The 12,057-nt window shown below is 35.0% G+C and overlaps 1 protein-coding gene across 1 annotated transcript; it reads right to left on the bottom strand.

Annotated features, from left to right (window-relative positions):
- Nucleotides 1-1,756: 1,756 nt before the first annotated feature.
- Nucleotides 1,757-6,863, bottom strand: LOC147534409 (flap endonuclease GEN-like 1). Its single transcript, XM_086650691.1, has 8 exons — nucleotides 6,661-6,863; nucleotides 6,378-6,554; nucleotides 4,518-4,688; nucleotides 4,062-4,243; nucleotides 3,686-3,935; nucleotides 3,344-3,479; nucleotides 2,601-3,076; nucleotides 1,757-2,144 (listed from the first exon to the last, which is right to left on the bottom strand). Exons 3-8 carry the CDS (start codon nucleotides 4,665-4,667, stop codon nucleotides 1,878-1,880), a joined length of 1,461 nt encoding a protein of 486 aa, XP_086506817.1. The 5' UTR covers nucleotides 4,668-4,688; nucleotides 6,378-6,554; nucleotides 6,661-6,863; the 3' UTR covers nucleotides 1,757-1,877.
- Between the last annotated feature and the right edge of the window lie 5,194 nt (nucleotides 6,864-12,057).

Genomic DNA, 12,057 nt, shown 5'->3' with positions numbered 1-12,057 from the left:
ATTTCCAATTTAAAGATAACTTAGGTAATTTATGTAATTGAAAGAAGAAAAAAATAACTCTACTCAGCCCGCCATTTAAAACCCCCACAACGGCCCAGTACTAGGAGTAGAACGCCTGTGCAATTCTTGACGAAGACCTAGTGCAAGGAGAAGGCAAAAGCAGACAAACAAAATACAACCTGAACTACCCATACATATAATCGAGTCTCTAATATACCGAGGGTAATAATCAAAGATGTCATCGCGCATGAAATTCCAATCATCCTTGTCTTCTGCTATGAAATCCCATCCGTTCATTATAAACGCCCGATGAAGCTTCAAATAAGTCAAAGTAATAAACATATAGATGGTGGTTGCTTTGATTGCTTTAGAGGATGGGTAATTCTTTCTGTAAGCTTTATAACTAGTTAAAATAGTATTAGCACGACACCTAAAATGGTGAGAAACAAATTCTTCGAAATGATTTGGTGGAGTAGCTAAAACACTCAACATTGTTTTGCAACTTAAATGAAACACCTCTCTGTTATAATCTAAAGATAATTTGTCCTTCTTCTTCTCGTCGTCGTCGTCCCCAGTAGTTTTAATAGTAATACTGGGTCTGGGTCTGGGTCTGGGGCTGTTGTTAAAATAAGGTTTATCGTTTAGAACGAAAGCTTGAATAAACAGAAGAACTTGGAGTAGGTTGGATTGGGAGGGGTTCCAATATTTTTCATTATTTTGAGCTCCTTGATCAGAAATGTTCAAAAGGCTAATACAAACCTCTCCCCCATTATTATTAGTGTGTAGATTTGGATTCAAGTTAAAACCAAAAGAGTGGTAGTAAAACATTGGTGGAAGATTAGGGTAATCGGGTGGGAAATAGATGTCAAAAAAGAAAAGACCGTCTTGGTAAGGGGTACCTGATGGACCGATAATGACTGCTCTAAGGAGACCGATTCTAGCTTCATAAGCTTTGACATAGATATTTGAATCGGGTGGGAGACTTTTTTCTAGAATCTTTTTTTCTTCCATTATTCTTGTTTTAGTTGGGTTGGTATAGTATTTTGTATCTTTAGCATAGTAGTCATAGTAATAATGATCCTTAATTGATATCTCGTAACCTTCATCATCAACTTGTGCTTTAATTATATCAAAATTCTTGAACTTAGGAGGAGGAGGAGGAGGAGGAGGATTCTCTTCTTGTGGTTGTGTTAATGCTAATCCATCGTCAATTACTATATCAATCTTTTTTATCACTTCTTGATCTTTTGTACTAGTACTAGTAACTTTGTTTTTCATCCTCACTTTCCTTTTTATCTTCAATATTTCATCTCTTATGCTTTTTATTTCATTGCGCAACCTTTCTCTTTCTACCCTCAAAGAAGAATCCTCCATTCTCACGCTTGCTTTACTGCTTTCTTCTTCTATCTACTGCCCACCCACCCACCACAATATATATATATATATATATATTTGTGATAAGGTAGAGATTCTAATTTATAGGGACTTCTATTCACGTTCTTTGTGTTGATGTAGGATTAGGTTCAATTAACTTCAAACCCACGGAAGGGTTTGGGTTTTAGTGTTTTACTTACTAAAACCATCCATATAAAAACTTGCAACTATTTTTTTAAGGAGTTTCTAAAATAAAAACAAGGGCACCCAAATTTATATTAGTTTAAATTACAAAACTGTCATTAGTTTAGGGTTTGGTGATAGAGCTTCCGTAAAAAAAAAAAAAAAAAAACAACGTGAACTAGATTATCTCGAAGGGTTAAGCACATAATGTTTTTGATTAATAACATCCACTCGGACTTAATTACAGGCACTTGTTCTCTTTTTTACAGAAAAGAAAAACAAAAGGATATAACTCTGAATTAGACATGGGATAATACTATTTAATCAAACAAAAGGCGACGCCTTACCGACTTAGATAAATTTGAATTTGACGAATTTGTCCTCTTATTTGACAACCCTTTTGTTTGATCATCTGAATCTTTACTTGTTTCTTCTGTCTGTTTTCCTTGAACTGATACTTTAGTTGACCGATAAAATTCAGTGATACTGAGTTGAACTCCACTCGATTTTGGACTTTCTGGTGTTTTCTGGTCGTCTTTAAATATCACACTAGATTTCCCTTTTCGTGATCTTGATTCTTTCTTTCCCTGCAGTAGAGTAAAAGAAAAGAAAAAATGAAATGAAGGTTTATAACCCATTAAAAGGACTAATGAGCACTGAGTCTCCACATAAAAGAAACAATATAAGGTGTGAACCTAGTTTTCTTTGATAAAAACTAGCTAGAGATAATTAGTCGATGTGGGCTTTCATAACCAAAAATAAAATCACTTCGTGAATCCATGATTGATTATGGTTCTCTCTATCCGCTTTCCTTTTTGTGCATTATTATCTCATAACCCAGGTTTCACTATAAATTTTGGTCTCGCTAAAGCGTAAGATATTTTGTTCAGGTACATAGACGTATTCTTTCGTTGAAATATTTTGTTATTGGAGTCATCCAGGTGGAAAATTCTTTTGTTGGAGAGGTCATTTTATAAACTATGTCGATAGTTAGTATTTAGTACCAAGCAAATCAGATCTTAGATGAAGATGTAATGCCATACCTTTTCCTGTAGAAATCTGTTAACCTCCTCCGGAAAAGCGGTCTGAACAAGTTCCATATTTTCGTCGGTCAACAAAAACAAGCATCCGTGATCAACACGAATCTCAGGGACATCATCATCATCCAAAATATCCACGATTTCGCTAACCCCCAAGATATCTTCTTCTTGAACATCTTCAGTTTCGGTCTGGACTGTGTAACTAGCATTATCCACAGCAGCAACTTTCTTCCAAATGACCAAGTAAAATGGGTGACCGCATCTTATCTTCTCTCTCTGTATTGAATGAAACTCGTATTGTTCATGCAATAATAAACATTTTGTTGGATTTGAAGTCATCTCTCTCAAGAGATTAGTAGACAAAATAGGAAGCAATCTCTGTCGAACATAAGAAGGGTCCCAACTCTGATGGTAACCTAGGAAGTCAATCAGTTCATCGACCTTTGGTTCTTTCCACACTAGAGAAATGCTCTCTTTTCCTGCCCAAGAATAACAACATTACACCATTTATATTTTTAAATATAAAACACGAGTAAAAGTAAGGTCTTTTGTTCATTTGACGATCTAGGGAAGTGACAAATATTGGGTTATCGAGTGCACATTATTCATGATGATCGTGAGAGAGTATTTAACTAGGAAAAAAGTAAAACCATTTTACCAATACCATATCACAGTTTCTATGTCGTCTCGCTAAAATGTTTAAAAGTGAATTTCAGCATAAAACTGTAGATTATAATCAGATATACCTCTTATATTTCCATGATTCTGGCTTAAATACATGTTAACGATCTCCATGTTAGGAAAATTCTGCTCCATTGCGATTCTACTGCATGTGTTAATTAGCCAATTCTTCTGCTTCTTCTGTTCTTTTTCTTTCCTATCCTACCATAGAAAGATCATAAAAACTTATATCTACTAAAGAGATGAATAGATATGTTAAATTAATCACACCATAGGCGTATCAATCAACCCGAGCGGCACGAGCAGCCCGAGCCTGGACTGGCCCTGGGCCCTAACCCAATTAATAAGGCCCAGCCTAGCCTCTTGGCCGGAATACCATAATATAGCATATTAGAGAAATCGAATACCATGATGCAAGGGGAGCATTCACATTTAAATCCTAATGGCTTTTGGATACAACTCTCGTTATAATTAATCATGCAATACTGGCATGGGAGATCAACATGAGCTCTCTTGCTGCCAGGATGTCCACAATGAGAACAGTGAGGAGACTTTGTCTTCGATGAACTCTCGTTTGAATCACATTTATCACGATCAATAAAAGGTTCAATATTGATCTGAGATAGTGGAATATCTCCCTTGCCAACTTCCTTTAACCTGCAAAAGTTTCGTTGATAACATGACAATGATTTAAACTGGTAGAATAATATATCAACATACACACACAATACGTTCAAATTCGTATATGTAATATGAGATGTGTAATCAATTCAAATTACGTACCTGCTTAAGATCTCATCTTCGGGAAACATCCGAACAAAGCGGAGAGCTTTCTCAATCCCGATTCCAGCCACCCCGCTTAGATCGTGGTCATTTCCAACTAACAGAGAGATCGCAATCAAGTGCGTCCTCTTCAGTCCAAGACCAGCTTCAATATCTGACATATAGTAGCACTCAAAAGGTTCCTGCATAAAATGCGATGATAATGTGTCCTAGAGAGATGAGAACTTCTCCACGGCAACTCAATTTGTTAACCACTAAATAACAATGGAGTAAAAACAAAAATTGATCTAATTTTTCTTCTTTCAGCTTCAAAATACCACAAACTTTAAAACTCAAAAGAAACAGATCATATGTGAATCTTTCATATTTTATGATCCATACGATTATCCAAGAAAGAAGGGTCTTGCAAATAGACTAACACAAGAATTAGTGACAAAAAATTGTGTCAGAACTTACTTTAGAAGTTGGTTGAAGGCATTTAATCACACATTTGGCTCCAAAGAGGAAAGCATCACTATCAGCTGTAATACAAGCATCAACATGACCTTCGCTGTTTAACTGAACGCAAAGTGCTTCGGCTTCAGATCTTGCTTTTAATACGGGCATCCCGAGGATCTCAAGCAATTCCTAGCATTCCAAATTTAGTGCATTAGTAAAATAAACGCTCCAAAAGCGCACAAAAGAAAAACAAGTAATATGTAAACGTTTGGAAGTGATGAAAACAACTTCTAAGGTCAATCAATTAGATTTGAAGTTGTTTCTTTTCGTGCATTGGGATAACGATGACTTCAAATCTTTAGATAACGGAAAAATAACAAAAAATCATGGGTGAAACAATTAAGGAACTATTTTGATCATAAACCAAAAGAACTCTTTTTTGCTTAATTGAACTGTTTGTCCAATTAAGTGACTAAAATTTATGTTTCTCACATACAGTAAACAAAAACCAAAAGAACTCTTTTTGTCTGGCAAAGAGTTGAAAACTAAAGGTCTTCTATGAGAACTTAAAAACAAGGGTTAGGTTTTAGAATCAACAGCAACAAAAATCAAATGCTAGAACCTCATTCTGATACCTCTTCCGAGAGAGCTTAAACCCGAGAATAATGTGCCACTAAGCTAGAACTCTTCTCCACATGGCTTAATATATTCCAAACGTTCCATACTCAAGGGTCTTAAGTGTTCCTATAGTTTCTCATACCTGGCGAGGCAGATATACGAGACTAGTTTCCTTTAACATCAGAGTGATTTGTTTGCATTCACAACAACCAAGACATACAAGTAAATGATGTCGTCTGTGACTACATGGAATGTCAAGGGACTAGAGAAATTCACCACCAACATGCACAATGCATCGAAGGATGGAATAGATACATAAGTACCACAGAATATCATTACATAGTATGGCATTGATATACTAAGATGATAGAATAAGCTCATAAACCGTCGTTTAAACAACATTATCGACCTTAAAGGGCGAGGCCATGGAAAATATGTACTCTGTTTATACCTATAGTTACATGGAACAATATATGAGGAAAACCCGGCCTACCAAACATTGATCCTTGACACCTTGGATTTTGGAGCAGTGCGCATCTACTAAATTCTAACCCCGTGTGCTTTACAATATCTAAATTGGTCTCTGAACTCCTAGAGAGAGAAATAATATTTTTAATTCATATTTCATACCATAATATCAACTTTATTAAAACCTATAGCTCAACAGACAGAGCAAACCGTAGATCCGTTATATTTGATGAACTTAAAAAAAAACAGTCTTATTTAGTGAATATTTGTTGTGTACAACTTCGATATAACAATATATTAAGTAATTAAAACAAAGAATCTAGAAATATATATATATATAACTTATGCTGCAAATTTTCATCATTCAACAATTAATGGTTAATATCGATAGCTTCCACACGCCTCCCTCAAGCTAAGCAGGTTTTTATACTTATTTAGCTTGCCACATAAATTACGCTCCTTGTGCCTACTATTGATCGCCAAAGACACTAGTCTACTACTTGGAAAATATCCTCTAATCTTGAGATATTTTTTTACTTTCTAGTGAATATCTTTGTAAACAAAATGGTAATAATGAAAAGATATCTAACTAGGCACTAGATAGATATCCAATAAGAAATATATGCCATGCCCTCTTTAGTTTATCAAAATCTGCATTATTATTAGTGTCCAAAATTTAAATTCTACAAAGAACCAAAAGGAAAAGCTTTTTACTACTACTTCTTTCTCATTTTATGTTCCTTATGAATCAAATCAAAATTTTTCCAATTGAATGATTAAAAGAGAACTCACCACGCATTCTTGAACACATTTAGTAAAAGCTCCATTTCTTTCTACAGAAACACCATCTTCCACATTGGGCAAATTCGATAAATCAATACCCGAAAAACGAAAAAACCTTTCAATTCTTGCCCTAGACTTTAACGGAGAAGGAACCCCATCGATTACAAATAATGGAAAAGCTCCAAGCTGCAATTTTTATACAAGAGAAAGAAAAAAAAAAACAGAAAATTTTCATGGATCATGTCAGTTAAAAAAAGGAATGTTTTTTTTAAAAAAAAAAAAAGGGGGGTACCTTGGAGAAGAGATTGATGGTTCTGAAGAAAGTAAGACGGAGGTGGGGATTTCTTGCTTTGTTTTTTAGGGCAGTTTCATGTTGAACAATCCAGAATGATAGATCAACTGCTACTTTCTTGTTTCTAAGGAAATTTAAAGTAAGTTCAATTTCTACTAACTACCATCAGCTTCAGAGGTTGTTCAACAAAACAAAAAAAAAAACTTCAGAGGTTGAAATTTCACATGTATAAAACCAGATAACCAGGGACATGAGGGGCCATGGCCCCCTGACCCTTAGTCTTTCCACCCTACTTCCATATTAAAAGAACAAAAATTTCTTCTTTAAACTGTATAGCCCCCCAAATCCAACCAAACCTATGCCCAAATCCCAATCCAATACTTAACTCAAGCCCACTGCCCACTTAAATTCATATCCACAAAGACCTAACCTAAATTACCATTCATTAACAAAAAAAATAAAAACCTAAACTACCATTACCAACTTCCACAGCCTAGAGTCCTCATCAAGCATTAGCAATGACCTAGTTTGAATGATCGTTACCCAACTTAAATTACTACGCTTTCATAAAAAAAAAAAAAAAGAACTCAAATTACTACTCTACAAAAACTTAATCGAAGTTACAAAGCTCCACCAACCATATAGATAAATACTACTGGGTTGTTCAACAAAAAAAAAAATCTAACTGGGCATACTTGAGGGTTTTTCACAAGTTATCTACATTAAAATCATTTGCAGTATCCCTTGCGCAAGGTTGAGATAGCAGCACCCTAGACCACAATCCACAAAGTCCAACCATGTCAACAAAGATAAGAACGTAGAAACAATTAAGAGGAATGTAATATACAAGTTCGGGGTCCACTATTCCGAGTCGACCCTGAGAGGCAAGCGAGAAAATCGTAACTTTAGATCTCCAGAACCAGAGGCAAATTTGACATTGGAAATGTTTAAAGTGTGAGAATAGTCCCACATGAGAGAATGAGTATCTAGCAATCAAGAATATAAGATCTTGGTCCTCTTCACTCATTGCGAATTGGTCTTGAGTTGGATGGCCACAAACTTAACATGGTATTAGACCTAGGCCCAGCGCGTGATAGGCTTAAAAGCAACCAAGAATATAAGATCTAAATTTCAGTTTTTATGCAAAGCTCTAAATTATCTCCATCTCTCGAATTACTTGAGACAACATAAACGTTTTACAACCTATCAATTTAGTGTACCAATTAGACAAATCACTATTTAAAACATTATAGTTAAGATCAAGACTGGGGTTGTACATTGGTTCGGTATCCGACTTTTGAGTCCTATCCACAAATCAATCTGAAGGGTTCTATTTTTTGAAAGCTCAATCTTAACCAATTCGCTTACGGTTTGGTTCGGTTACCAAAAAGAAGAGATAGAGAAATTGATGTCGTAAAAAAAATTAGTTAAAGAAGAAGAAGAAAAAGAAGAAGAGTAGCAGCTAGCCGTGAGAAAGAAGACTACGGAGGACTGAAAGGAGGAAGGAAAAAAAATTAGGGTTTGTTTAAATCTCCACCGTCTTCATGTCCATCATATATTTTTTCCATATATAATGTATAAAAGACAGTGATACATAGTTTGGTTTGGGTTGGTTCCGTTTGTTTAGTTATCTATCAAACAAATCCATGCACCAAACCAAACTCTTGGGTTGTGGACTTTTAGCATCCGAACCAATACAGATAACTCTTGGTTTGGTCTCCAAACCGCCTGAATTTGTCTGGATTGAATTGGTTTGACCATTTGGTGCATGGATTTGTTTGATAGATAACTAAACAAACCGAACCAATACAGATAACTCTTGGTTTGGTCTCCAAACCGCCTAAACCCAAACCGCCTAAACCCAAACCGCCTAAATTTGTCTGGATTGAATTGGTTTGACCAGTTCAGATACTAAATGTACACCTCTGATCTAGAGAAATCGTTTTGTAATCATTCAAAACAAGCCGATTGATCTAAATTTATTAAGATTGTATTATAATAACAAAGGATGGTGAAGATCTGTTTGACATCCAATTGAAAATATCTTCCACTAATAGAAAAATGCATCTAAGTAATTGAGGCTCAACTTTAACTTCTTAAAATGAAATTATTGAGAAGTTATAAAGGCGACTCCCATAAGTGTCATATGCCTCTTCTCCCTTCACAAACGCCCACTTGAGTTTGCCTTGAGGAAGGCTCATATAACATTTATAGCGGAGTTTTTAAAATTTCTCAATGGAGAATGACTTAATACTTTTTCTTTTTTGTTGCAAAATGACTTAATACTTACAACATCCTTGAACATTGAATTTTTTTATCCGAATTAATAAAAGAAGCTTCTCCATTATCAAAGATCATGCATATAAATCAATTTCTGAAAGGGAGATGCTAGAGAGCCCAAATTTTTTGGGCATTCTAATGTTATATCCCTTAAAAAGGACCATATTGGAAGGGAAAAGAGAGTGAAGTATGACCGGAATTTGTAATCTTTAATATTTGAAATAACTGTAAAGAGTGTAGTGGCCAGATCCACATAGATTTTGTCTACGTAATAGTCACACACACATATTGTGGTACACTCAGATGACACCTATCATCATCATCATGTATGATTTCTTATGAGAATGAGTACATCATGCAGTGTAGATAACAATCTTCGCCGACAACTCCACTGTAGTAGGCATCTTCCCACTCATTAGTCTATCAGGCCGCGAAGAGAATGATGTAGGTGGTTCAAGGAATTGAATGATAGTTGTGTTCATTTTGTGCGTACAGTAATTTATATGAGTGAAATAAAACGACTATGTCAGGAGATTAAAATTGTACACTCACATATGCATTTATGCAAAGTACGTTTTTTTTAAAGTAATATTTTGGGGTGATATTGAGAATGGCTTTGCAAGAGAAAGGGTCAAGACAAGTCCAGTGCATGCCTATTATTGCATTGTGTTCATTCTGATTTTGTGTGTTGGCCGAAGTCACAAATTCACAATAGTCGGGTTGAACACTCTGAAGATGTTATCTCAAAATGATTTTCCAGTTCAGAGGAGAATTCGCGAAACTCCGTTTCATATCGAGAATTTAATGGAGTTTTCCCATATATATATGTATATATATATATATATCGTGGGAATATATATAAAAGATGAGGAAATCCTAAATGAATAATAACTAGACGTAGCCGTTTTATTTTTTTGACACGTGTGGTCTGGATCAAATTTTACATTAAGGTGTGAAGCACTTCTGCTTTAATAAAATTAAAAGATATCAAAAATATATTTGACAAAATAGTTACTTATAAGTAAAAAAGTAAAAAATATCAACAACCCTCGGCTCAAGTGGTAAGAGGTAAGTCTTCCAACTTAAACGTCAAGGGTTCGAGGCACACGCTTACCTATTCAAAAAAAAAGTCAAAAAGTCAAAAAATTAGTTTCGCAACATAATTTACTTTACTTCATCAAAAAAAAAACATAATTTACTTTCCTATTATTTTTTTCATAGACATAATTTATTTTTAAGGTTTCCTTAAAGGATTTTATGATCACTATTGTGACAAAAGTGGTGGTCGTTGAAATAAGGTGATGACAATAGTGGTAATGGTGCATGGTGGTAGTAGTGCAAATTTGTATTGTGCTGGAACGGAAGTAGACAAGAAAAATATAGTCAAGTAACATTTATGTACGGGTTGGACATAAGTAACTTAACTTTGAATTTATATTTAAAAAATTTGAACTTCAAATAAAAGTCAAATTTTAACTTATAAAGAAAAACCAAAATTCCTATCTTCATTTTGGGACAAAAGAGAAATCTAAATTGGACCTACCTATGCTCGAAATACCAAACCTTTATCATCTCCATATACAATTACATTACAATAATAATAAAATAAAGATGGTTGACAATGAATTACGACAAGCGAATGGCATTTCGTAACTATATTTCTTTTCAGATTAACGTAAGAGTGGGAACACGGCTCAAATCCGTTTGGGTCCGCCCTAGTGCTGAATCGTGACAACCCAATACCTGTCACGGGAATACCAGAACCAGCCAACAGGTATTTAACGAGCGGAAAGTAGTCAGAGGGTCTTAACTGGATGATCGTCCCGTTTAACTCGATAGACACATCACACGACCAAATGAAACCGACCGACCTCACGATACTGCTACCCTATAGGTACGATCCTTAGTTTTAAAATGTGAACTCTACACTTTTGTAATTCGGTATCACTTTAGTTTGTGATTGATTAACCTTTTTAATAGAGTTTACCTGTGTTTGTATCTTACATTTGGGGATTTAGGGTTGTTTTTCTACATGATGGATTAGATTCAGAATCAAAAAGTTGAAGAAGAAGAAAAAGATAAAACTTTATTAAATCAACATCTAAATCACCAATCCGAAGAATGAGAAAAGGTTTTGCCGATGGAGATGTCGGTGGTAACATAAACAACAATATTAAAAAGGACTTCAACCGAGGATCCTGTTGAAGATCGACAGATCAGGCAAAGATCTTGATTACATATATTTATGTATAATAAGTTAATGACTTTTATGGTCCTCTCATTTGTGATCTTTAAGATCTTTAATCTGTGACCTCTAGGGTTTTTAATTTTAGTTTTTTACAATCTTGTACTTTTTTTCTCATGTTGTCTTTACTTTTGTGAGATTCATATTGTAATTTTTTTTTGATAAATCTATGTTGTACTCAAAGGAGTCAAAAACATCAAAAATATGTAATTTGTTGAATTGAAAACCTCTATATTTAATAGGTTGGTGGTTAGAACGAGAAACTGGCCCCATATCAAAAAGGCACGTCAGGTCAGCTAGTCACAAACGGACGATTTATGACTGGGACAGACGCGAGAAATTTTATCCCAGTAGCGATTCGAACACACGAGTTCCCACCCCTCATTAACCTAACTTTTTAGAGAACATGATCCCTTGATAGGTCAAAAAGTGGGGTAAAATTAAACTTAATCCAATTTTTAATGGGTATATTGTCGTGGGAGAATTAAATTTTTTTTTTTCGTTAACAGAGGGAGATCTCAATGAATCCGTTTTTGCACTATGTAAAATGAGTATAACATGATAACTTGAAGAAGAAACCTTTCCACGTTTCTTTTTATGTACTATGTTTATGTGGGTCCAGGCGTCCAACTTAATGAATCCGCAGCTTTTGTCTAAAAAATAAACGTTCTGTTTTTCCGTTTTTACAGGACAGAGTGCGGTACGTCTGTGCGTATGCCTTTTGTTTTGGTTTTTGGGGGTCGGAGTGGGGACCACGAAGGATAATGTGTGTCATTGTGTGTCGCGGTGGGGACCACGAAGGATAATGTGTGTAATTGTGTATGTTTTGGAAATTTTGATCAAACACGTTGGGGCATCATCAACAAAAAAAC

The sequence above is a fragment of the Eschscholzia californica genome, unplaced genomic scaffold (assembly GCF_041429995.1).
Source record: "Eschscholzia californica isolate CP2 unplaced genomic scaffold, dmEscCali1.0.p SCAF_6, whole genome shotgun sequence".
NCBI classification, from domain to species: Eukaryota; Viridiplantae; Streptophyta; class Magnoliopsida; order Ranunculales; family Papaveraceae; genus Eschscholzia; species Eschscholzia californica.
Note: the sequence above shows the minus strand (reverse complement) of the source record. Positions and strands in the feature narration are given on the sequence as shown.

What these genes read in the sequence shown, in the direction of transcription:
- LOC147534409 (XM_086650691.1), bottom strand. Translation starts at nt 4,667, where the DNA reads ATGCCCGTATTAAAAGCAAGATCTGAAGCCGAAGCACTTTGCGTTCAG. An exon ending in GCCTTCAACCAACTTCTAAA is followed by an intron (nt 4,244 to 4,517) that starts GTAAGTTCTGAC and finishes CATTTTATGCAG; the next exon opens with GAACCTTTTGAGTGCTACTA. An exon ending in GAATCATGGAAATATAAGAG is followed by an intron (nt 3,077 to 3,343) that starts GTATATCTGATT and finishes ATTCTTGGGCAG; the next exon opens with GAAAAGAGAGCATTTCTCTA.